General features: G+C 43.5%; 1 protein-coding gene across 5 annotated transcripts in view; it reads right to left on the bottom strand.

The window, feature by feature from the left end:
* The window catches only part of TIAM1 (TIAM Rac1 associated GEF 1), a 205,277-nt gene that overhangs the window by 143,183 nt on the left and 34,255 nt on the right, over positions 1–27,839 (bottom strand). For 3 of the 5 annotated variants that reach the window (XM_015075395.3, XM_027041731.2, XM_053220641.1), the window contains one exon: positions 3,533–3,709. In XM_015075395.3, coding sequence (XP_014930881.1) covers positions 3,533–3,586 — 54 coding nt within the window. In that variant the 5' untranslated portion in view covers positions 3,587–3,709. Of the gene's footprint in view, positions 1–3,532; positions 3,710–27,839 lie in introns of those variants that run through there. The other 2 variants (XM_053220640.1, XM_053220639.1) reach the window with 1 other exon arrangement.

The raw sequence follows: 27,839 nt of genomic DNA, 5'->3' as shown, positions 1-27,839 counted from the left end.
CCAGAGAACCAAGGTAAGTGGTCCCTGAAACCAAAGGAGTGAGGGGGATCTCAGAGAACAGAGAGGCGGAGAAGCAAACCCACTCAGGCCGCGTATAAATCCACATGAGTTCCGGGCTCACCCCTCAGAGGCACATGCCTCGGACCGACCCAAAGCAAGACGGCAAAGGCTTTGAGAACTGAATTATAATACAAACCACAGCCCACGTCCCAGACGAGCCAGTGGCACATGTGGGGGACAAGTGAGACCAAAGTGACACTGGAGCCACCACCCACCAAAGGGGAGGCAGAACTTGTGATCTGAACCTAGCCAGGCTGATTACCTGCCAAAACAGCGAAAAAAGAAAGACCAACATTTTCCGGGTGATTTCAACAGGACTTACGGTCTCCCGATATAATACTTAAAATGTCCACGATGTATTCCAAAGAACCAAGAAAAGCTAACCAATTCTCAAGAGAAAAGACAATCCATAGATGTCAATCTTCAAGTGACCCAGGTGTTGGCATATCAAACAAAGACTGTTAGAGCCGCTATGACATGGTTGAAACCGCAGCCCAATGTGTTCTGAGACTCCCACGCTAGGAAATGTATGCAAAGCGCACCCAAAGTGATCAAAGGAGTGAGGAAAAATTCGTCGAGGTTAAAATGTTTTTCTTCTGAAATCTCCTCTCCAAAAAAATTAACTAAAATAAAGCAGCTACTCTAACTGTGCTCCCTGAGTAAAGGTAAGCACTCGAAATAAATGGAATCCTCAATTGCTTGCAGTGTCTACACAAAATCATTATGAACATAACTACTGTATACGAGCAGAGGAACAGAACACAAAAAAGAAAGGTAAAACGTATTATGATCCAAGAAAGAACACGCAAGCTGCGTCTTTAATCACGCTGATGTTACGCTGTCCCCCGTACTGCATGAGAAAACATTCCAGTTAATAGAAAATCACCCCATGGCCAAGGTCTCTGGGCAGAGAGGAACAAAGAAAAATATTCCTGTAAATTTACATTGTTCAGAGGAAAAAGGGGGAGAGGGGCGCCTGGGTGGCTCAGTTGGTTAAGCATCCAACTTCAGCTCAGGTCATGATCTCGTGGCCTGTGAGTTCGAGCCCCACATCGGACTCTGTGCTGACAGCTCAGAACCTGGAGCCTGCTTTGAATTCTGTGTCTTCCTCTCTCTCTGCCCATCCCCTACTCTCTCTCTCTCTCTCTCTCTCTCTCTCTCTCTCTAAAAAAGAAATAAATATTAAAAAATTAAAGAAAAAAAAAAGAAAAAGGGGGAGAGAAAGAAGATACAATGGAAACCAGAAAAAACCTCATCACCTTGAGGACTAAGGAGCCTGGAATAATATTTTTATGGTACGGCCTGTCAGAGTCCCTAGATAAGTCAAGCGATTCAAGCGGTACCTCAAACACACAGCAGAATGGCCCAGCCCTTTCCCTGAAGAATGCGAAGGCTCCGAGTGGTCAAAGCCCAGTCTTGTGCGCCAGCCTGCCAAGGTTTGTCCTGTTCAGAAGTAGACAATCAAAAAAGAGAATTCTACTGCTGTTGCGGTGGAACATCCCTGGAGCAAAACCCTTCTTATTCTCAGGAAGCAAAACTTACATTTGCGAAGCGCATCCAAGAAACTGGCTTTGAGCAGGTTAAAATTTTCTTTAAGAATATTAATAGTATTTCACTTTCTTAGGGCGCCTGGGCGGCTCAGGAGGTTAAGCGTCCAACTCTTGATTTCAGCTCAGGTCACGATCTCACGGTTCATGAGTTCGAGCCCCCAAGTCGGGCTCCACACTGAGGGTGCAGAGTCTGCTTGGAATTCTCTCTCTCTCCCTCTCTCTATCTGCCCCTCCCCTGCACACACCTGCATGTGCATACTTCTCAAAATAAATAAACTTAAAATAATAATAATAATAATAATAATAATAATATTTCACTTTCTCACACACACGTGAGCACACACACGGGCAACTATTCCGGATAGAGCGATTAGGGGAAATTTTAATTTCCAAAAGTTATATTTTTTTGATTTTCTAAAGTTTCTACACTAACCCTGGAATTCATTTTAAGGAAAGAAAAATAAGTAAAACATGTTAACATGTTGTAAGTCCCTGGGTTTTTTGGATAATTGAAGAGAGTGAGGATGTGGGCACTACATTGACAGCTACAACAAACGACACCAAACCCAAACTCAAAACAGATGGCTGGGGAAATTACCTAAGGTAAAAAGAACACCATCTAGCTTGGACTTAATCACGCTTTCCCTACATTCCAACAGCACTCGGCTTGACCTGTTCACGTGGCGTCTGCGATGTGGTTATTTGTCCACTGATGTGCTGCTCTTGCTTTTTATGTATCCCCTTCCCATTTTATTGTAATTCCCCAGTGGCAGGGACCATGCTCTACCCATCCATGTCATTACTCATTAACACAGCTCTCTTCACTGGGAGTGGTCGCCGTGCAGCCCAACTCGTAACAAGGGTACTTCAAATATAACAACTGTTAGAGCTCACGAGTGGGCCCGAGATGACCCAATTCGAATCAGATTCAAGTCAGAAGGCAACTATGAAAGCCAGGTTTCTCTGTCATTTGGCAAGGACATCGTGAAATCCAAGCATAAGGCATTTAATGATGTATGTAAATTATAATTATTAATAATACAATTTTTTCACTCCCCTGAGGTATTTAAAAACTTATTAAAATAAACATAATGATCACCCTTCTATGACTTGAAAACAGACCTCCACATTTGCAGGAGAAAGGATGAAATGTATTTATTTCCAAGTTAAATTTGAAGCGAAAATCACAAGACAACAGATTGCAAATTTAAAATTAGCTTCTGGTGGGAGGTCTTTGGTTTCAAGCCTGTTTTTTCTCTCCTGGAGGCTGAGCTTGAAGACAGGGGTGGGGGGGTTGAGGGGGGGAGAAGCTAAGATTATACGGAGACAAAGTTCTGAAAGTTTCTGCTCAATCTTTACAAACCCATGAAAAATGTTTTTGCCAAGTCACACGCGAGCACCCCTAACATGAGAGACTAAACAGGAAAGTTTTGCAACAAATAAAAGATGATCTTTGATTTAGAAAGATTATTTTTGACTGTATTTATTTTGCTTTTTAAAGATTATCCAAACCACAAACAAAATATATCATTGTTTTGAATTTAAGATTTTGCAGCTAGGTTTGTCTTTTTCAAACATAATCCAATATAAAGATGCTGAAGCTCAGGGATAAATTTAAAAGACCCCGAGGGCAATTCACAGGGTGAAAAAAGATTTCATAGGTACCAGGCTTTTTCTTTTCTTTTTCTTTCTTTTTTTTTTTTTAAGCTTTAATGCTAATGCTTTTGAATTCTTAGATGGGTGTAACCCTAATCCAAAGAAGTGGTTCCAAATTCTTTTTTCCCATGAGCTCCATGCAAGACAGCAATTCCAATTATGCTAAAACATATCTGTCCCTCCCCCCTCCCAACCCCACCTTTGAAGCATTTCCATTAATTCATGCAGACACATATACAGGCTCGAAAATACATATACAAACCTACCTTCCAAGGCAACAGTGGTTCCCAGCCCAACGTGCCCCAAGAGCACTGTGGCATTTAGATACTGAGATTGGAAATGGCCAGGATAAACAGTGACAGGGGCTGGGGCAAGGTATCAGCACCTGTCCCTCGCGAAGGCCGTCATGGTCTCATCTGAGTCTATGAGGAGGTGCCAAAAACCTGGAGAGGACCAAGAAGAGAAAGGAAATGGTCAGCCAGAACACAGAGAGTGGGCCTTTTTTTTTATGGCGCCCATTTTTCTCAATTCTCCAACATCCATCTTGTGTGCAATACCCCACCCCAAATCACACAGTGCAACAGCTGGCCGCAGGTACAAAGTGACAGGCATAATCAGAAAAATAAATAAGTATGAGTGTGTTTATACTGACGGAAAGAAACAGTCCCACGAGCTACGTTATCATTTTGCCCTGTTTCTGTGGACGAAAGTCTCCGATGACAGAAACAGGTTACTTCGGATGATTTCCAGGGCTCTTCTTCCTCTCCACAAGGTCTCAACGGACAGACACACATACAAGGAAACAAGGGAGTCTCAGCTATTACCAAAGCAGGGCTATATTTATAATGAAGGTTGAAGAAAATGTTAAAAGGCAGGAAAACCAAAGACCTCATTAAATACACAGACCTCGTGGCTTCCATGTTTGCAGCTGGCAAACTTCAGAGACCACTCATGAAGAATATGTACAGAAAAGAACTTAGCAAAATACCTAAACTGTTATTTAACACAGAAGAGAAACTGACAAGGATAACTCCACGAACGTGCAGTTTAGATGGTTTTTCGGCAGCTACTGAGTAAGAAAGGAAGAGGGACTGCGGGTTCCCTGGGGTGGCTGCACCTCACCACTGTCCTCCTGGGCACCCATCTGTGGGGCAGCCCGCTGCAGCCACCCATTGCTGGTGTTTTCAGCAAGGCGAGAACACGAGGCACCAAACGCTTAGAGCACGAACGCGGAGAAAACTGCCTATTTTGTGGAAGGCAACCCCACAGGGGCAGCCAATAAATAAATGCACACATCCACAGAGAACAGTAAGTAAAGTTGCGGTTGCTTCCTTATCTTGGAAACCGGGCTATTGAACCTGAAGTTGGTGACTCACGCTTGCAAGAAAGGGAGCACTCGGCCTTGGCAACACCCCATTATTAGCCTACAATAAGTGCCCTTTCCATAATACCCCCATCGCCGGCTTGTTCTCACTCTTCCCCTAGGCATCCTCCTGAAGCTGTTCGCTGCAAATTTTCCAATTTTCAAAGCAGTTCCCGAATTGCTTAGGAACTGGCAGAAATTAATAAGCAACAGCCCATTTATATTGAAATGGACTCATTACGGTGCCAGCTGCCAATAATTTGCAAGGCTGGATTCTTGCTGGCAAACGGGGCCTGTGGGCGGCTGCCCTTTCCACCTGCACAACAGAAGCTGATAATGCATTTTCTAAACACTTTTTTAAAAAGTACACATTTTATCTACCAGAACGAAAACTTTATCTATATCCTTGTAATTCCTGAGTAGAAGAAAGACTATGGGGAAGAAGATGAAAGTTACAGAGCATTATTTATAAAACATGCAGGAGGAGTGCCTGGGTGGCTCAATCAGTCGAGCATCTGACTTTAGCTCAGGTCTTGATCTCACAGTTGGTGAGTTCGAGCCCCACGTCAGGATCTCTGCTGTTAGCACAAAGCCCGCTTCGGATCCTCTGTCCCCCCTCTCTCTCTGCCCTTCTCCCAACGTGCTCACTCTCTCTCTCTTTCAAAAATAAATATTTTAAAAAATAAAATAAATAAAACATAGAGGAAAACAAAATTGAGTTGTATCTGGAATCATTTTTGCCTGATCTTGGTGGGAAAAAAAATTTTTACCTGAGACCCGGGGTGCAGAATTGACCTATGACGTGGACTAACGAAGAGCCTCACGTTTGTTCTTTTGCAATCAGCAGATATGCTACGGCTGCAATGTGCCAAAAGGCACCCACTTTGCCCACTGTGGGTTAGCTCCACCGCGGCCTTGAGACTGTGCGCCATGGCACCTTGAGAACTATTAGTCCTCTGAGTTTTCTTCAAGAATCGCAAAGAATTCAGTTTCAATGGAAGGCAGCAATGCACCAAGCTCAGCGCTGGGGGGTTTTGAGCCTGAGTCCTTGCCACATGCATCAGGTCAAATCTCGGCTTCACCATTTACTTGCAGGGTGGTTTGGGGTAAACTGTAAATATCACCCCTCTACAAACAGAATGGCTCCCAGACCACTGGGTTATTACGAGCACTGAGTAAGATCACCTACGTGACATGACTAGCTTAGTGCCTACCCCTTGGTCAGTTTGCAGTAAACGTTAGCTATTATTCCACCGTTATTTAACATTTGTAAGCTGTAAAAATACTCGCTATAGAAGGCCACCGTTACAGGGACTTCCTTAAAACATGATGCCTAACTCACTGAAACTGGGCTCACAAGTCACCTTAAATCTGTCGCGAGGCAACAAGGGAATTGATTAATGCCGCCGGAAGATGTGATCTACTCGATCTGTCACAGCACACGCACCGCACTGACTCAATCTGGCAGCACCAGCGGCCCGTTGACGTTACGCTGATGGGACGTGAACGCGGAATGTACCAGGTTTTTCAGTCCCGTTCTAATTCATCGTCAACTCACATAGTCAGTTTCTGTGTCAGATGTCAACCAGTTTCCACAGGGAAGTGCATGTGCTGGAGGTGGGAAAGGAATTACCAGAAGGAATCTCAGGTTTCATCTACCTGCAAAAATAGACAGGGCTGAGGGGTCCCGCTGCTCCCACCTTCCCGTCTGATGGGAGCTAACAATATGACGGGTGTCAGAAATAGTGTGTCCATGACAGTTAATCCATAGCTTTTCCTAAAAAGTCTGCCAGGCCGGAACTCTTCTTTTTCACCTTCAAAAAACACTCATAAGGGGCAGCCTGTCGTTTTTAAGTCCTTACAAGTTCCAGACACCAAAGTATATAGAGAAAGGGGTACTGTATTTGCCCTCAAAGTATCCAAGCTCATGTAGAAGGCTCTATTACGTATGTGACCTTGGGCAAGTATCCATCCTGAAACTCAACAGGGAAAATGTGAGATTATCTCCCTTACTTTCTGACCTACAAAGATTGTTAAAAGACAGAAATTAAAGAATCAACACAAAACATTACAGGAACTATAAAATGCTACATAAGTATGTTCACTCTTTTTTTTTTAATCTTTTAAAAAATTTTTTTTACATTTATTTATTTTTGAGAGACAGAGCACAAGCGGGGGAGGGGCAGAGAGAGAAGGAGACACAGAATCCAAAGCAGGCTCCAGGCTCTGAACTGTCAGTGCAGAGCCCGACGTGGGGCTCGAACTCACAAACCGTGAGACCATGACCCGAGCCGAAGTTGGACGCTCAACCAAGCCACCCATGCGCCCCTAAGTGTGTTCACTCTTAGGCTATTCATCATGACTTAGTGCCCAAAACGATTCCATGATTAGTGAATTAATGAGAATCAGGAAGTTTCCCCTCACCTTGAACCTTAAAAATAAGAAGCAGAGGGAGGAGGGTTATAGAGATCTCGGATCAAAATTCTGAACAAGTCAGAATCCTGAATATTTATATGTAGTAAGCACCCCAAAAAATAACTTTTAGTATTCACTTAGTCTAAAAACCAGTACTGGATAGACGGATGGATGGATGGATGGATGGATGAATCTGAGTCACTGAAAAATTTTACATGGTTCAGAAATTAAAGAAAATTCACTGGTCATCTTCTTTACTTATTTTTATACCATTACTTTATTCAACAAAGGACTCAGTAGTGTGTGACTTTCCAAGATACATGATCTAAACCAGAATAGAAGAAATTACTACAAGCCAACTCAAATTGGGAAAACATGGCACTTATAAAATTCACAATTCCAAATCAATTGCTCAGAAGAAGGATGAATGTTCTTGATACTAAAATCAGACAGGAATTCCCACTGAGATCCTCTGAGGCCACTGTGATACGATAAGCAATGCCGTGGACCACATCCTTCCACATGGGCTCAGGGACACATTTCATACGGACGTTTCTTCTTGATAGCCAATTAAAAAAGAAAATCACAACTCAGTGACAGAAGTTCTGAAGAAGCAGGACACTGCTGAAGAGCAGAGAGGCTGCATCCTTCCAGGAAATTTTCCTTAATCACTGTTTGCTCTCCACAGAGTGCTGAGGGGTGGTGAGCTTAAGGTAGGGTTCTCTGGCTCACGCCCAACTATCGCTGTGTCAAGCTATGACAACCATCCCCATCTGGCATGAGGGGAGGGTTCCACGAGGGGGGAGTCTGTTTGCCTTGTGTGAAAACGGACACTCCAGGCCCATCTTCCCCTCCCAGGAGAACCATGTGACCCCTAAGGGCAGAACCAGGATTCTTATCACAGAAGAACGAGCCATGATGGGGGCTCCAAACTCCTAGCGCATGAATGACATACATGGCTTCAGCCTGGCCACATTTTCAAGACAGGTGAAAACAGGCACCCAAATCAGCTGAACAAAATCCCTGGAAGCTCCCATATCCAAACACTGCACTAGTTTCGAGCAATGCTATTTCCTAGTAGATCCAACTGTATCCCGAGGTAACTGAGGAAACATGTTCATAGAATCAGTATTTTTAAGCCAGCTATAAGTCAATGAATCTCCGCTAAAATAATAACTTTAATTTTAGAACGGTGAATCTTTGGCAATACTTAACCAACAGGTTCAGCTGGGACAGACATTACCATATTTCATAGGAGTAAAGTCAGTGTGTTTCAAAGTGAAGTAACATGTTCTACCCCAACTAAGCGCGATCTACCATTTATGGAATGCTTACTATCTGTCTGGCAGTGAGTCAGTGGCTTTAGGCCAAAATACTCTTCTAAGTTTCCCTCAGTTCTTGGTGTTTATTGTCTTGCAGCTACAGTTGGACACTGGTAACTGCCCATGCACACAACTCCAACATTGCATCACGCACTACGAAGCTCCCTCCCAGCTTCGTCCAAGGGTGTTTGGAAATCGTCAGTCCCAAGGGGCTGTGTTACACAGCTGGCCATCAAATCTCCCCAAATATCCCACAGCCCAGCCCAACAAGGGCTCAAATGGCACCCAGCTTACTGAAATGGACTTAACAGCTTTTTCAGGACAGACCATGAGAACCACGTAATTTCTCAAAAATCTAAGTAGCATCATTCCCACTAGGAAGCCATGAAGCTCCTGAACACTTGAGAATTCCACCCAACATTCCCGGAGTAGTGACCATGTGATATCAGAGGCTGCTCAGCTCAATTTCAAGTTTGAGTCACGTCAAAAAAGCACATCCATGTCATTGCAAGAGGGAATAGAACATTTGATCTCCAAAGAAAACAGATGTGGACCACAGTTAACTGCTAATGCTGACATCTGTCCTTCAGCATTACACCACGCTGTGGCTTAACTTCACAGGGTGTTCCCAGTACCCGGGAGAGGAGAGGACTCTGTCGAAAGTGCTTCCATACCTCCCGTGAGACCTAACAGACTGTACCATCTTAAACCGCACACGAGAATAATCCTCTCCAGAACACATCAATGCCTTAGGAGAGATTTCAAATGACGTCTTTTCCAAAATCAAGTCACCCAGGTCTCTTTCCTTGAGCAGACCTGCCTCCCTTTCCCATTCCAGCTGGAGAAGGCCTCCCCAGGCACAGGAAGAAGCCTCGTATCCCAAGCCACTGGGTGACATGGGTGTGGTGGGTTAGAGCAGTTCCTCTTTCACTGTCAAAGGCTACAGTTCCAGAAGGGGAATTTGGTTCTAGTTCTTTCTGGCTTTCCATGCCGCGGTGTGTAGCCTGGAGACAGGGGAGTCTCCACTCTGAAGGACACGGCCTTAGCTGAGAGGAGACTCTCAGGCTAAGAACAGACACCTTCTCCAGGCCCTCCCAAGTGACCCAGCCCTTGAGAAAGGGCAAGCTGCCACTTCCACGCTGGTCTCCCACCCCTACAACCTGGCCTCTCCCTTCACCTGTTCTCTCGCCGAGCAGCCAGGAGGGACGTCTCTCAGCCCAAAATATAACTGAGATGTCATCGGGGTCAGAGCAGGATGTGGTCTTCCTGGCGATTTTATTCCATTTGCCACCACACAGACGCAACAGTCCCCTGACCTGGAGCTGCCTTTCCCACGCAGAATGGGAGGGCCACTCTGTGAGTCAGGGAAGAGCTCCCTGGGGGAGGCCGTGCACCCAAGCAGCCGGTGTGGCAACTGTGCCTGCCAGCAACGAGGATCAGGACCGCCTTCAACAGCATAGAAGAGACAGAAAACACCACCAACCTCTCTGGAGAGCTTACTGGGCTGGGGCGCACCAAACTCGCACAGTTGGTCTCTCGTGCTTGAGCCTAAAGGGTCCATCAGAAAGAGTCACTCCCCCACCCCAGCTGGTACCCCTTCCTTGGCTCATCTCCTGCTGCTGGTGGTATTTGTCTTGGCAGAAGGCATGTATGAGACGGCAACATTCTCTAAGAGAAAATGGCCAAAGAGATTTTGGTAAACCAGATACTAAGGATGGAAAGGAAGGAAGAGAAGCTAAAAATACGAAGTGAGTGTGAATATTGGATTAACAACATAATTTAGTACCAAAACTCAATGAGCAAGTATGACAGCTGGCAAATGTAGCTGCCCTACATAAAAAGTGACGGTGTAATGGGTCCTGTGCAATACCATTGGTAAGGGGATAGTAGGAACATCAATCCCGATACGTGTTTAGATGGTAATGTAGAATTTTAATCAAAGACTAAGGAAAACATTTTAGTGCAGCAAAGAATCTTCTACTTCGATGTCGAGTAAAATAATTTTTTAACAAATTCTTAAAGGAATTCCTCCCAAGGATTTTCAAAATGGGGGTGATTCTTTTCCTATATAAGTCTTCATCTTCTAAAAAGGAAGAAATTAGGGCTCACTCCTAAAATCGAGTAACAAGACAAGGTTCCACAGACCTAGCATCCCAAGTCACTCCCAGGCTTCTCAGCCCCAAATGCTCCTTTACGCTCTCATTTTAAAGGAAAAACCAAACCAAAACCAAAACAAAACTTTTAAAATGACCTCAATTTTTTATTTGCAATTCACTTCCAACTGTCTTGCAGTTACAAAATTAAGACTATAAGCTCCAGCAGGTAAAACACAGTTCCTTATTCCACTGGTCCTAAGAAACACATTTTTCACTTTGAACATTTCTGAAATTGAATGTCCCTTACAATCTCAATGGTGTAGTGTGGTTTAACTGGCACCATTTTCTTTCTTTCTTAGTGGTACATAAAATAGTGGTGTTTCCTACAATTGAGAGCATCTTTTGAAATAGAGCATATAGGGGCACCTGGGTGGCTCAGTTGGTTAAGTGTCTGACTTTGGCTCAGGTCATGATCTCTCAGTTCATGGGTTCGAGCCCCGCATTGGGCTCTGTGCTGACAGCTCAGAGCCTGGAGTCTGCTTCGGATTCCGTGTCTCCCTCTCTCTCTGTCCCTCCCCCACTCAAGCGCCTGCTCGCTCGCTCTCGCGCGCGCTCTCTCTCTCTCAAAAATAAATAAACATTAAAAAACTTTTTTGGAAATAGAGCATATAAAAATAGTTTTTAAATAGTTATGCTTATGGCTATCTGAAAACTGCTTGTGAATGGTTTGGAGAAGAGCTTATATAATTTTGCTGACTCCTACCAATAGTTAACCAACACTTATTGAGCACCTATTGTATGTCTGGGATGAGGAAACAGACCATTTCCTTATGATGCCCCAACTCTGAGAATACAAACAATGGTCACTTATCCACTTAGTAACAGGGCTGTAAAGGCTCATCTGGCATTAAGAGTGAATAAGAAGAAGAAACAGGTTAATTCTGCTAAGCTGTCATTTGAACCTGGTCCTCACAGGCTAATAGGATTTGGCTCAGCTTGTGAGGATGGGAGGACATAAACAGGGACAGGAGGGGATCTGCAAAAAGAGAAGGGCAGAACTTTCCAGGAAAAGAGCAAAGGCCCTAAAGGATGAAAGCATTAGTCCAATGTTGTAGAGAGGCAGATGCACGGAAAGGATCTGGGGGCACCTGCATGGCTCAGTCGGTTAAACATCCAACTCTTAATATTGGCTCAGGTCATGATCTCACAGTCGTGAGTTCAATCCCTGCATCAGGCTTTGCACTGACAGTGCAGGGCCTGCTTGGGATTCTGTCTCTCCCTCTCTCTGCCCCTCCCCCCCCAAAAAATAAATAAATAAACTTTAACAAAAAAAGGAGCTGGAGGTGATGAGGCTAAAAAGATGGGCTAGAGCTATGGATGCCACACAAAGGAATCAGACAGGATGCGGGGTAGAATATGTAATGGGACTTTATTAGCAGAGTTACATAATTGAACATGTTCTCCCAGCCCCCTGGGTAGCAGGGGAGAGAAGGTGGAGGCTTGTCGCAAGGAACCAATCAGGCAGTGTTTAGCTGGAGATAAAGTGACCTAAACTGGGCCAATGGAGAGCCCTGAAGTAATAAGAAAGGCAGGTGGAGTCAACAGGACTTAGTAGCCACATACATAACTGTGAGAAATGGGAAGGGAAGGAGAAAAAGAAGGAAAAGATGCTTCTGAAGTTTCTAGTTTGATAACTGACAGAGAAGGTGACAACAACACCTTCCACCATGAGGCCAAATAGAGCACCCAATTCAAAAGTGTTATCCTTGAGAGGTGGGGATTCATAGTGATCCTACTAGAGATGCAGTATCCGTTCCACACAAGGCCTCAGCACAGAGGAACACATTAGCATGGCATAGGAAGGAGGGAAGGGAGGGAGAGAGGAAAGAAGGGAGGGAGGGAAGGAAGGGAGGGAGGGAGGGAAGAAAGGGAGGAAGGGAGGGAATGAAGGGAGGGAAAGAGGAAGGAAAGAGAGAGAGAAAGGGAGGGAGGGAAGGAAGGAAGAGAGGGAAGGAGGGAAGGAAGGGAGGAAGGGAGAGGAAGGGAGGGAAGGAAAGGAAGGAAGGAAGGAAGGAAGGAAGGAAGGAAGGAAGGAAGGAAGTCCTGTCAAAAAGCTTGGATCAGGAAAGATTTATGGAGGCACAAATATTGGCCAATTCCATTGTATAATCGAAGAATTTTAAACACACACACACACACACACACACACACACACACACACACACAACCTCGGATGACCTGTGAGAGACCAGAAGTTTAAAACATGATCTCAACTACTCCTACTGACTAAGCCAATGGCTATAATAACTGGCTTAAATAGCATCGATAATTTAACACAAAAATAAAAGTATGCTGCCTCAGGTTTGGTGCCACCAAGTTAAAATGTAAATCAGATTTGAGTTCAGCCGCCCAAACTCTCTAAAACTCAGGATACCCACTGTGCCCCTGCCTCACCCTGAGACTGGGCTTATAATTCAAGTAAGACCACCGATTGCAAGGCGGATGCTCCAAAGCCATCCAGGTCGTAGTGAAGTGCATCTGGGATGCACAATGCACAAAGTAGTACACCAGACACTCCTTCCAACGCAGCATTTGAGGACAATGACTTCCCCTTCCATCAGTGAGTGAAATGAGAAGTGGACAGCGGACCTCGGGCAGAGTTCTGGTTTTGTCGGAAAAGCCTGGGAGCGTGGCACACGGCGATGGGTTCATGGAGATGGCCGGAAGGACGTGGACTAACTCCACAGCCACAAGCTGAACACAACCTCCCTGAACACCCATTCTCCTTAAATGAAGAGGAGGGTCTGGAAGTTTCTATGCTCCTTATACTTGAAAAGAAGTCCATGTGTCTTCAACCTGCTTAAGTTACAGTGTGGAAGTGGCATAATGAGAACCATCATGAGATTCTCTTTCCAGCAAATACATGAAAATCAAGGCAAAAAGTGCCAGGGAGCTTGGCCCCAGAAACACAAGACGGAATAACCGATTCTTACTTTCAACACTGGTACAAGATCTTTTGGGCTGAATAACGACCAACATTCATCCTAACTGAATTAAAAATTGGGAGGGAAATGAAAAGCACATGAGGTGGCTGCAGACTGGGTTTTTAAAAAGTAGAAGGGAAAAAAAAAAATCACATGACTTTTTTATGACTACTCCCTGTAGTCAGAAGAGGATAATCAGCCTCTCTCACATAAAGACAGTTCCTGGGAAACCATGGGAACGTGTCTGAAACAGTGATACATCAAAGTCCCCGTGCAGAAAAACTGATACAGAACATCGCGAAGCAAATCTGTTTCTTGTATGACGGCAACTAGCTTAGAAAGCTTGACATTCATTGCCAAGTAATATCTATGAGACCACACACAACGCAAGTGAAAAGGACACCAGCCTGCCTTCTAAGAACTAATGAGGATACTCCTGTCCAGGGCACTAGTGTGCAAATGGTTTTTATGGGCATCCTCATTCAATAAAATAGTTCGGAGCACACCCCCCCTCAAACAGTGTGAGTGTGCGTCATTACTCATCTAATTAACGTACGAATTGCATACATGAGCTGTTGTTCAAATAAATTATGCACATTTTAAATTTCTGTGTATGTTTATAATGTGCATAATTCATGTGAGCCAAACAGAAATACACAAACATGTAAATGCACAAGATAGAAAGAAAATATTAATTCTGAAATTTCCTTCTCGTGCCCTACTGAAATCATCTCGCACATCCATCTGACACGGACAGACGGCTACGGTTACGGTGCAGAGGAAGCTGATCTGGAAACTAAGACAAAATAAGAAAAGAAGCTCACAGGAATGCCTCCTTCCCTGGCCACATGACCCCAGCAGGAACAAAACCACCCAGGGTACCTACTCCTTCTCCTCCTGCTTCTGTCTGTCTTGTTTCACCTAAGACAGGCTTTCCGTTTCTTCCAGGGGCATAACTGACAGGTGGGGTCTACGGGTTGCAAAAGAACTCTCTAGCAGCAGATATAAGGTCATCGTGATTTTAAAAAAAAGAAAAAGAAAAAAAAAGAAACTATCCCCAAATCTGTTGCTAATTTTTGTTTTCTAAGCCTATGTGACAAATTCCTCAGTTTCCCCACCTGTACACCCTAAATTTTACCTATATCTCAGCCTTCTTATGAAGCAACATCACAGCACTGTCAAAATCTCCCAGAATCTTCAGGAACCTATCACCAGGTTTGGAAACGTGCTGAAAACTTTAGGCTGCTCTGAAGTTCCTCTGCTGATAGGCCTAGGTCTCACGAGGGGCCGTTAAATTGTACTTTTTGCCATCAAGATATCAGTCCTTTTACCAATACTCAATAAAACAATGCCATATGTAGCAAAAGAAAATGCTATAGGAAGAGGGACTCATTTTTGCAACTTCCTCCTCTCCACCCACCACAAGACAATGACTGGCCAAGAGGCAATAAGCAAAAACAAGTTTCCAACGACGGTTGCATTTTTTGGTGTGGGGAATCCAAAACGCAGCCAGGCTAAGTAGCCAAGAAATATCAGTCAAATGGTCTGGAAGAAAAAAGGCCAACAACAACAACAACGCACAAAGAAAAATCATTTTTGAAATATTTTTGAACAAAACTTTGGTCCTCCTAGGTGGGAAGAAAAGGTTTTGTCTTCTGGAAGAAATCCTCATTCTGTCTGGCCAGCTCCCCATCCAGACAACCACTGGCAACTGAAGGAGCTCTCACTGAAGAGTTCCAATGGCCATGGCCTCCCAGCAGCATCTGCCCCCTCCCGCAACAGCACAGGATTCCTTCCTTTGGATTCCACGCACTTCACCAATTTGTCCCTGACCCTGACCTGCCCACAGCCTCCTACCAAACTCTCCAGACGGAAAACTTTTCTACTTAACAGACTCCCTTCCTTCCACCCTCTCAACTATCTGAATCTCAGTCTTCAGCACAAATCCCTCTTTGGAACCCCCTTCTGGACACCTCCATGGGGCTAACCAGTGATAGTTCAAATTTGACGCACTATTTAGGGTCAACACCTCCCACACGTACGATTCCTCCCAGGAGGCAGCAAGATTTGTCAATGTAACACAGACTTTGGGATCAGTCAGATCTAATCTTCACCTGCCATCGAATGTCTTTGTGACCTTGAGCCGGTCCCCTAACATTCCTATAGATCACTTTCTCCATCTACCCAATGGGAAATTTGCCTTGAGGGTTTGTACTGAGAATTAAGTGAGGCAATGTGTGTGCAAACAGTCTTCCTTAGTACTGCATTGGGGTTTCCATGAACGTTAATTTCTTCCTTTCAATCTTCTCCCTCTTCCCCTCTTCTTCCTCCAAGGTCCCTGAAGTATTCTCTATACCCTGTCCTTTTGTATTCGATCCTTCAGTTCAGGTCTCATTGCCTTGAATCCCCATCACTAACATCCCTCTCTGCTGCCCACTCAGTGCACTCATCACCGCAAAACCAAACCAATGCATATATTCAATGTGCATTTAATATCCTTACAGAATGTAGCCACTGGAATCCCTGCTCTGCTACCTGACATACAAACACCCTGGCACAGCCAGCAGAGAGAAGAGCCATAGGGATAAAGGGGCATCTTTCTGAAGAGTCACTTTTACTCAAAGATCTACTCAGGAGGTGGGGGCGCCTGGGTGGCTCGGTCGGTTAAGCATCCGACTTCGGCTCAGGTCATGATCTCACAATTCGTGGGTTCCAGACCCACGTCGGGCCCTGTGCTGACAGCTCAGAGCCTGGAGCCTGCTTCAGATTCTGTGTCTCCCTCTCTCTCTGCCCCTCCCCCACTCACACTCTGCGTGCTCACACTCTGAGTGTGTGTGTGTGTGTGTCTCTCTCTCTCAAAAACAAATAAACGTTAAAAAACATTTTTTTAATAAAAAGAAAATATTTACTAGGAGGTTAGTGAGAGCAGAGAAGTTGGGGCCAATTGACAATGGAATAAACTTTTAAATGTGTATGATTTTTTAAGGTGAAATACCCATCTTTTTCCCAAAATAAAATGGCACATGGAGTGGTTGAAAGTTAACTCTCTTTTTATGGGGGTGTGTTTTATTGGAAAATTGTGCAAAGCTCTGGGCTTCGAAGATTTGCTTTACAGCTTTCCTCCTCTGAATCCCCATAGTTATCAGTTAGCAGAACACTTGTCTTAATCCCTCTCTTCTAGGAGGATCACAAGGTCCTTGAGGGAAGAGATTACAGCTTATCACTTTTTGACATGGTGTTCCATGACACATGTCCTCTGTGTGAGGCAGGGTTCTCCAGAGGAAGAGCACCAACAAGATGTGGATGGAGATCGGTGGATGGAGAGACAGATATTTTAAGGAATTGGTTCGTGCAACTGTAGGGGCTCATAAGCTCACAATCTGAGGGGCAGATAGGCAGGCAAGAGACCCAAGAAAGAGATAATACTGTTGTCTTGAATCCAAAAGCATCTGGAGGTAGAATCCCTTCCTTCCAGAAGGCTTGAGTCTTTACTCTTACAGGCCTTCAAGTGATTAGATGAAGCCCATCCACATTATGGAGGATAATCCACTTTATTCAATGCCTACTGATTTAAACGCCAACCATATTGAAAAATTACCTCACTGTCACATCTAAACTGGTTTAACTGTTTAACCAAACAACTGGGCACCATAATCTAGCCACATATAATCTTCACATATAAAATTAACCACCACATGCCCTAACAGACTTTTTCTCCAGTACCTAGTAATGGCACAACGTGTGGCCAAAGGAACAAAAGAATTAAACCAAAAGAATAAAAATAATTTCCCCCACAAATGTTTATTGTAGAATAGGCAGCAGGCACTCTTGACTGATCCACCAGATTTGAGCTCTGAAAAAAGGGCTACTTGGGCTGTTCCTGGTAGCCCCAAGCTGCAGGGCATGAAAGGATCACTGAGGACAGTGGTCTCACTTTCACGATGTCATCTTTGCCATATATTTAGAAGAACGTATATTTTTTAAAGATTTTAATTTTTTTATATTTATTTTTGAAAGAGAGAGAGATAAGTGCGAGCAGGGGAGGGGCAGAGAGAGAAAGGGAGGCACAGAATCTGAAGCAGGCTCCAGGCTCTGAGTTGTCAGCACAGAGCCTGACGTGGCCTCGAACCCATGAACCGTGAGATCATGACTTGAGCCAAGGTCGGACGCTTAACCAACTGAGCCACCCAGGTGCCCCTAAAAGATTTGATTTTGGAGTAATCTCTATACCCAACGTGGGGCTAGAACTTACAACCCCAAGATCAAGAGTCTCATGCTCTACCAACTGAGCCAGCCAGAGGCCCCTGTCATGTATTTCTAGATAACTGCATCCTTCTGAGTTTATGTCTCCTGGTAGCCCACGTCATCAACAGTTATGGCACTCTTTTGCTTCAATATGGAAAATGGTATCAAAATATTATTTGCAAATTGGAAAACACAAATATACCAATCCCCACCCTTAAATCTTCCCCCCACCCCCCACCACGTATACACAAATTATGGAGGTCCTGGGTACATAAGCTTCCCTGTGGTGACATTTCTGCTGTCGCCCTGGATCTGAAATTACCACCCTCTTCCACCCCTGAGCCAAGACTTCAAGCACAAAGCAGGGGAGGGGCGGGGGATGTCCCCAGCACGTCCTCAATTCTAATGCAGCTGGGCTTGAAGTTGAGCTTGAAAGCCCAGTGATGGGGAGGAGGGTCAGAATGATTGTTCAACACCCTCCTACGCCCTGCTCATGACTAATGCATCACACTGGGAAAGCAATTCCTCTCAGCTAGCTGGAATGGACAAGTCCACATTTAAACCAAACCAACCCTCGGAAAGCTCAGGCGTCACCACAGCCCTTCAGAGCCCAAAGTGTGCCCCTTTCTGAAAATACTCACCTTGAGAGAAAACAAGCTGAGAGATTTGGCTTGGGAGTCCTAATTCTGCTTTTCCGTAGGGCAGGAAGCTCTAATTTTCAAGGACCAAACCGAAGAACACACACAACCAGTAGGCAATGCATATTCCTCTTTGAGCGCCAGGATAACTGGACAACTTGGGGCAAATCACTCAATTTCTTCATGGCTTCAGATTCTTCCTCATTAAAATTTAGCAACATGGGGCGCGTGGTTGGCTCAGTCAGAGAAGTGGGCGACTCTTGATCTCAGGGTCCTAAGTTCAAGCTCCGCATTGGGTAAGGGGATTACTTAAATAAATAAAACTTAAAAAAAAAAAATGCACCACCTAGTAAGCCCTTCCAAAATGTGGGCTTTGCAGAAGAGGGAGCTGCTGGGGTTGGGGGGATATACTGGGAGGGAAAAGGTATTGTGCCCATAATCAATGTAAGGATTTTGCTTTTCCACTAGTGATTTTCCATTCAAAATAGCATCCAGGAGAAGGAGGGGATTAATCAAGTGTATTCATTAAATAGAGCACGATGATCAAAATAATATCAGCCTTCTGGTTCCGCCAATGTCTCACTCGAACAGGCACAGGGAAGTGGGGACTGTGTGCGGCCTCGACTAATGTTGGCACCAGGGTGCCAGCTCTAGAGCCACCTGTTTTGTTCTGTTTCTCTCACTCCGTCCCCACACTCACAGGAACAGGCTGCCATCTGTGCTGTACCAGCTCGGCTCCGTTTTCCATAAAGGTAAATAAGATCATGACGTTTTCGTCTAAAAATTAAAAAAAAAAAATTCCTCCAAGTATTCCTTTCAGAGCTCAATCTCATTTCAACTCAACCTAATGCCATTTCAATTGGTCCTGAGCACCTGCTCTTCCATGCCTGGTTCAAGACTTTACAGGGATGCTACGATGGGGAAGGCTTCAGGCTCCTTCAACAGCCTTACGGATCTTGGGGATGGGGAGGTGGGGGGCGGGGGGATGAAACAAAAACCAAAAAGTGCAGTTTTAGACCCCAAAACTAGGTGCCTACAATGAGCTCAGAGTACATGAAAAATGAAGGTGTGACTTAACAAAATTCTTTGCCAAGAGGATGTTCATGCCGCTAATGTCCTTTACAAAGAAATACATGCTCTTCACAGGGCAATGTAAAAAATACATACAGATTATGGTAATACACACAATAGGACAAGATGGCAGTTTAATGCGACTGTGATTTTTTTGAAGTTGAATGTTATGGTTACTGAGGGAAAAAAAGATGATGATGATTTTGGTCTCTTATTTTTTTTTCCCTCTTTTTAATGTTCACTTATCTTGAAAGAGAGAGAGAGAGACAGCTCCCACACTGTCAGCACAGAACCTGACATGGGGCTCAATTCCATGAACCACCATGAGATCATGACCTGAGCTGAAATCAAATGCTTAACTGACTCAACCACCCAGGTCCCCCTTTGATGGTATCTTATTTAATCCATAATCAAAATACTGCTCAAATCCTTAGAAAAGGAAACATTTCTAATTGTGAGGGTTAATAATGGACATTTGGGAATAATTTTCCTATAAAATCATGGAATAGAGGAGAATATTCATTCTTTTTAAAAACACACATTTTCAAAGCCTTATTTGAATAAATAAGAACAGGTCATCTCATATTTTAGGTTATTTAATTTTGAAATGGATACTTTTCATCCTAAAAGTTAAAGAAGATTTCCCCTGAAAGAAACCCAATACCAACAGCTGCCATTTTGAGACAAGAAAAAATGATGAAATATGAAATTTTTTAAATCCTGCTAATCATCTACATGACCAAGAGACAATATTTAGGTGTTGAAATTCACATCTCTTCCATTCCAAATACTGGCTTAAGAAGAAACAAAACACGGAGCACCTAACTGGCTGGCTCAGTCAGAAGAGCATGCAACTTTTTTTTTTTTAAATTTGTTTATTTATTTTGAGAGAGAGAGGTGGGGAGAGGGAAGGGGGAGGGGCAGAGAGAGAAGGAGAGAGTGAATCCCAAGAAGACTGGCTACTGTCAGCACGGAGCCAGACATAGGGCTCGATTTCACAAATCTTGAGATCATGACCTGAGGTGAAATGGACACTTAATCGACTGAACCATCCAGGTGCCCCAAGCATGCAACTCTTGATCTCAGGGTCACGAATTCAAGCCCCATGTTGGGTGTAGAGATTACTTAAATAAAAAAGAAGTAGAAACAAAACATGTCCATTGTCAGGGGAAATCCCCAGGTCACTTGAGTTCTAATTTGCATATAGACCAGATTTTTTTTTAAAATGTTTATTAATGTATTTTTGAGAGACAGAGAGAGAGTGTGTATGTGAGTGGGGTAGGGGGGCAGAGAGAGAGGGAGAGAGAGAATCTCAAGCAACTGACATCGCAGAGCCCAACATGGGGCTCGATCCCACGAACCATGAGATCATGACCTGAGCCAAAACCACAAGTCAGATGTTTAACCAACTGAGCCACCCAGGCACCCCAGGATGGACTAGATTCTTGATCAGCTCTTCTTATAGGCACATCCATATTATGCCCTCTCCTCAAATCACGGGTAACTCCTATTCAGGGACATTCCAGAGGAACACCCCAGAAATACACGTACTCTTCTTTCGTCGTGCAATGTGTTAGGAGAATGGGGCCAGGAGTGAGTGAACTGAGAAAACAAATCAAATCAAATCAAAATCTTACATCATAACAAATGAGAGGATATACTTGAAGATATAATGCTAAGTGAAATAAGCCAGACAGAAAAGGACAAACATTGTACGATTCCACTTACACGAGGTCCCCTGAGTATCACTGAGACAGAAAGTAGAATGGTGGTAGCCAGGGGCTAGGAGAGTGAGGGTTAGTGTTTAATGGGCCCAGAGTTCAGTTTGGGATGATGAAAATGGCTTAGATGGATGGCGGTGATGGCTGCACGACACTGTGAACGTACTCAATGCCAGTGAACTGTACACATAAAAATGGCCAAGGGGCGCCTGGGTGGCTCAGTCGGTTGAGCGTCCGACTTCGGCTCAGGTCACGATCTCGCGGTTCGTGAGTTCGAGCCCCGCGTCGGGCTCTGGGCGGATGGCTCAGAGCCTGGAGCCTGCTTCCGATTCTGTGTCTCCCTCTCTCTCTGCCCCTCCCCATTCATGCTCTGTCTCTCTCTGTCCCAAAAATAAATAAACGTTAAAAAAAAAAAAGAAACAATTATTATTAAAAAAAAAAATGGTCAAAATGGTCAATCGTATGTATGTTATAGCACAGTAAAAAAATTAGAGGGTATATTAAAAACTCCTATCTCCAGGCCACTTCAAAATTTGAAAAGCATCTCCATACACACTACATCATCTAATGATCACAGCAACCTGGAAGGGGAATATGTGTTTATTTCGGAGCCATTTGTAAGTGACAGGTCTACTGCCTAGACGATGGAACAAGTAGCTCGCCCATGATCCGCACTCAGGTCTATATTCTCCAACATGCATTGTGCTCATTTCTCAACTCCACACCGTCTTCCAATGTTTGGACACATTCTGTAGAAACCCAGGAAACGTTCATAGGTGCCCCAAGAAGAACGCATTCCATGGTCAAAGTTGGGAACTCTAGCTCTCGTGGTGAAGAAATTGATTTCACTTTATTTAACCAAGTGTTTCTGGGACTTTCTGAATCACGAAACCTTTTTTTGTGGAGTAGCTATCAATGGCCTGTGGGCAATAACCTTTGTACCCTATTACTGTGGGGAACCATCTAACAAAAATGTGCTCATTACTAGAAATTCTGTCTTCTTGCAGAATAAAGAGCCAAGTCATCAAGGTATTTACTTAATTGGCAGTTCCAAGCATCAATGTCATCACCAGCACTACCCTCAGCTGGTAGCCTTCCTTCTCAATTTTCTATGTTCCTTCATCCAGACCTCTCCATCATCCATAAAACAGACCCTGAGAAAGATAAGAATGACTAACCTGGCAAGATATGACTGGCAAGAATGACTAACCTGGTAAGAAGCCCTAGACTTCTTACTCATGGGCATGGGTCAAGTGAGATCCATTCCAGGGTTTGCGCGTGTGTGTGCTGGGGGCGGGGTTACACACACATGTCTACATGTGTATGGAATAACTGGCATATGTGCTTTTAAATAAATTAAAAGAAGGATAATGGTATATGTGTCCCCACCCCGAATCCTATTTAATAAGGTCTGGTATAAATGAGTCAGAGAAAGAAACAAATACATCACTCTGCATGAAATACCTATATTGGAGAAGGGAGGTACAGGTGACCAGGAATACAGGTTTTACAGGTGATTTTGTGCAGCAGCAATACTCAGATTTGGAGTTCACAGTTTCTCCCTGATAATTAAAACAAAAACATCAACAACCTGCAGTCAAAATTTCTAATGATGGGTTTGTGTTGTTTTCACCACAGTGCATCCAAAGACCTTTAAGATGCAGCAATGAATGATTCAAAAATCATTTGTAATATGTTATGTCTATTTACTTCTCGAGAAGGCTCCACCATCTCCCTCTGGGATTCAATCAAATATAAATCTGCCCCATGCCTCTCAGAATGAAGGAAAACACAGCCCCGGTTTTCAAGGAGTAAGCCTAGCAATGTATCCACGCCACCACCCTCCCCCCACTCCCCCCACCCCCAGCTTCCATGACATTTCTCAGAATGCAATTAACTGCTGACATTGGCCCAGGCTTCAGTGCCACAAACACTAAACCTGTCGACTGTTATTTCTTGTCGGGGCTTGCGCTGTTTGTTTGTTACGTATGTTCAATTTATAAAGGGAGCCTGTCAGCTTCTTTTGTTTGAACTTGACACAATGGGAAAAGCCCTTAAGGGTTAATTATTCATCTCAAAATGAAATCTGAAACAGATAATGAACAGGTCTTGAGCAACTGTGAATGAAAGACACCCAACAGCATCAGTCAGAGGAAGGACTGTTCCCAGACCAGAGCCCTCTCAAGCTCCACTGCATTTCATTAGCTCTTAAGTGACTAGGAGAGATTAGTGCTCAGAGAACAGACTTTAGAGCCAGACAAACTTGGGTGGGAATTTTCCTTCTGCTACTGAACACCTAAATGGGTGTGAAGAGTTATTTCACACCACCAAGACTCAGTCTCCTCGTTGGTAAGATGGAAATACTAACAGTGAATGGAACAATCCATGGGAAACCACACAACCAGCTGTCTGAGCCACGGAAGTGATTAACAGATGGTAAATGTGGGTTCTTTCATTATCTTGAGATATTGATTAGTAATCAGAATCTCGAGGCTCCTGTGCCATAATTAGAATTTTTCAAAAAAAATAAGCAAGTTTGAAAAAATAACCTGTGAAATTAGTGCCTGAATTTCTGAAATCTCCTTCCTCACGGATTGCAATGGAAATACACGAAGCCTTCACATGGAATGGTCATGAGGGTCATCCAGTATCCAGTCTTCAGTGATATAAATCATGAGGATGGGAAATGACAGCTCAAAAGACCATAACCTTGTAAAATAATACACCAATTCTTCAGTTCTTTTATGTTACCGCGAACTTTTTGAAAAGGTGACTGTTACCCAAATTAAAGACAGAACCTTCATCTTCTAAACATAACCTCTGTTGATTAAAGTTAACTAGAGACAACAATTTAAGTATCTTGGAAAGAATATCGCCAATGGCAGTACACTACTCATTATCCCAGAACATGTCAGGAATGCACAAAGCAAATCAGACTTACTAAACATAAATACACTAAAGATACACCAAAATATTAATTCTGTAATATTTAGATTTAAAAGATCATAGTTTTAAGGGATCAAAACAGAGATTCCTGGTATCTCAGGAAGCAGGAGCCTATAAAATAAAATGTGTTTGCGGCCAAAGGGACTCAGAGAATCCAGCATCAAAATATGACTCAGAGGAGACAACTCCTAGGTATGTATGGAAGTGATAACAAGGATGGATCTGAATTGTGAATTTTAGAGCAGAGTTCATCTGGAGAGTGAGATTATATCCTATGATCACTTTTTGTTAAACAAGAATAAGGAACAGCTATTACGTACGAGATACTACATGCCCGGTGCTCAGGACTGGGAAGAGGGTGGGGTAGGCCATCAAGTCTATGACACAGGTATGACTGTCCTCACCAGTCAGCCAGGAAGAACCCAGACCATGAGCCCAAGGCTAGAAACCAGTGACCTATTTCTTTAAGGCCTAGTTTATAAGAGCTAGATTAATATAGTGGAATTTAAAACTGTACAAAAAAATAAATAAATGAACAAACAAACAAAAAACTGGGCTCAATTTCTTATCATTCTCCAGACCCTCTTCTTAAGCAACCCCTAACTATGGAATACAGACAAAGGCATTAAATGAGGACACCCTTGGGATTTAGGAGCATAAGAAAAGGAACTCCAATAGGAATTATGCTCTAGGCAAAATCATCGAAGTATACAAGACAAATGTAGGTGACCTGACCCTGCTATCCAAGTGGGATATTGGGCTCTGAGAATAGAAATATCGTTATTCAACAGGCAATTGAGATCTCAGATATCTTGTGAAACTGTCCTGCAATGCTATCCATAGTCAATGCTAAATCACTTCCGGATTTAGATCTGGATTACAGAACAACATTCCCTTCACAGGTGTTAGTGTCAAAATGACTCTTAATTATTAAAACCTCAACAAAAAAAGACCTTTAAAAAACACAGCAAATGTGATTAAGATAAAGCAGAAAGTAAATGATATAGTGAATACATATGAAATTCTACCCCACTCCTGCTCACCAAAAGCAATGAAATGTAAGACATTTGTTTGGTGGGACTCTTAAAAGGAATGGTCTCCATTTGGCTGTGAAAGCTACAGATATATTGGCATACTCTATTTAATCCTAGAGCAAAGAAAAAGCCCTTTGTTTCGATTTCCTCAGAAACTCCAGACTGACCTATGGGTTCCCTATCTAAGCCAGTACTAGAGGTATGATAAATGGTTAACAGCACTCATGAAGGGAAGGAAGGCAAGAGGAGGAAAGAGAAAAGGGAAGGGAAGGGAGGGGAGGGGAGGGGAGGGGAGGGGAGGGGAGGGGAGGGGAGGGAAGGGAAGGGAAGGAAGGGAAGGGAAGGGAAGGGAAGGGAAGGGAAGGGAAGGGAAGAAAATCTCAGAAACATAGACTCCAAAAGGAATCAGGATACACCATTAAATCCTAGTCTTAAGTTTTCAAAATGCTCTGTGTTTCTAGGGGGCCATAAAGTTGAAGCAGAATCTGTTTCTAAGAAATCAATCCTACTAGCTTCAAAACCTGGGACCCAGTTCAATGGAGTCAAGCACCCACCATGTGTCATAGGTAAGAGTTGATATGAGAAACAAAGGCAAAAGAAAAAATTAAATTTCCTTACAACTTACAGCCCATTAACAAGTCCCTGGGGCAGGTCGAATGACCTTCCTCTGGGAATGCAGCTGCTTCCATGTTAGTACTTTGCTAAGGGCCTGTAAGTCTACTTTAACATATAAAATTTCCTTTGCAAACTTCCTTTATCTCTACCCCCAAGATATATATGTTAGCAATCATACTCTAAGCTTGTGGCCCACTCACTGATAGACATCTGAAGGGTCTCATGACAGAGGCTTTACTAGACAGTAATTAACGACCTTTTCCTACTTAACAGCAGCTAGCCCCCCAAGGTCCTGGAAACCTTGCTTACAAAATTCCCTAGAGATTACGCTATCCCTAACCCCCTCCCAACCTGAAGGCATATAATCAGTCACCCACCACAACCCTAGTGCATTCTTTCTGCCCACAGGTCCTGTCCTGTGCCTCAATAAAACCACCCTTTTGCACCGAAAATGTCTCAAGAATTCTTTCTTGGCCGTCAGTACCAAGCCCCAACATTTCCACGTCAAGAGTGACATACTACAATGAGAACATGGTCAAGATTTTTTAAAATATAGGTGTGGTTACTGAAAATTCAAGAGGACAAAAAGAATTTTTCTAGTTCTAGCAAGTTCTGATAACAGACTTGAATATTACATCACTGACATGTCTGAATTTCTAAATTTACCCAACTCTTATCTCAGATATCACCCTAGGGTATGTGTGTGTGTGTGTGTGTGTGTGTGTGTGTGTGTGTGTGTGTGTTTGTGTGAGGGAGGGACAGAGGGAGAAAACCTATGTTTATAAAATACATGATAACAATTTTAAATATTTTGTTTAACAAGGATGTGCACTGAAAGTGTTCATTATGAGTACCACTCACTAAAATACTGTCTTTATTTTTTTTTATTCTATTCTATTCTATTCTATATTTTATTATTATTTTCTTTTCTTTTAGAGACAGAGCATGAGTATTTTATTTAATTTTTATTTTATTTTACTTTATTTTCTTTTAGAGACAGAGCATGGGTATTTTATTTAATTTTTATTTTATTTTACTTTATCTTATTTTATTTTAGAGACAGAGCATGAGTATTTTATTAAATTTTTATTTTATTTTACTCTATTCTATTCTATTCTATTCTATTCTATTCTATTTTAGAGACAGAGCATGAGTAGAGGAGAAGGGCAGAGGAATAGACAGAGAAAATATTAAGTAGACTCCATGCCTCAGAACAAAGCCTGATGTGGGGCTCAATTCTGGAATCATGACCTGAGCCGAAATCATCAATCAGATGTTCAACCAACGAAGTGAGCCACCCAGGGGCCTCAACACCACCTTTTTAAAAACATGTATCTACGAACAATTTTTTAAAATTAAATTTGGGGCCAAGAATTTTAGTTGCTTATTTTGAAAGTGTCACATTATAATAAACTGTATAGAAAAGAAAGTGGTAATGAATGAGCATTTGATTCTCCTAAAGCTGAGCAAAAAGGCTCATAGGGTCGATGGGGGTGCAGCAAGGAAGAAATGGAGGAAGGAGAGGTAGACACAGACAATGAAGAGAAACTGGTTCTCAGCTTTGGTCCTTACACAACCACGGCTAGCAGCTGGCAGTTTCCTCTGACAGCCCCCAACCCTCCTCTCCCTCAGCTCAGCCAAGGCTCTCCTTGAGAAGCCACCTTTCTAGATCGCCCTATCAGCACCCCCGTTGTGGACAGAAAAGGTGATGACGACAGTTTTCAAACTTGGGTTTCAACAGGATTGAGCTTCTCCTAAGTCTTGGAATGAGTTGTGTAAGAATGTGCCTGAAGGAACAGCCACTACCCTTCCAGGCCAGCTTACAAATTCTAAACAGGCTTCACTGTTTCTTCAATTTAACAACAAAACCAATTGTCCCTTAAACCTTCATAAAAATATCCACGGTACACTGACCCCAAGGTAAGCATGAAATATAAAACCTGGTGACAGGAGAGAGAGGAGGGTGTCCACCCAAGGGACAGGCCTGGCATGGAAGTGTCAGAGTCCAAGCAAGGTAGAGTGGGGGGGGGGGGGGGGTGTCCCACAGAAGGGAGCAGGCAGGGTGCTTCAGAGTCCAAGCAGACTCTGAGTGAGGGATGGGGGGGAGGGGAAAACTGGACAGA

Source organism: Acinonyx jubatus, chromosome C2 (genome assembly GCF_027475565.1).
Source record: "Acinonyx jubatus isolate Ajub_Pintada_27869175 chromosome C2, VMU_Ajub_asm_v1.0, whole genome shotgun sequence".
Lineage (NCBI taxonomy): Eukaryota > Metazoa > Chordata > Mammalia > Carnivora > Felidae > Acinonyx > Acinonyx jubatus.
The sequence above is the reverse complement of the archived record's forward strand: the minus strand, read 5'-3'. Positions and strand labels throughout refer to the sequence as shown.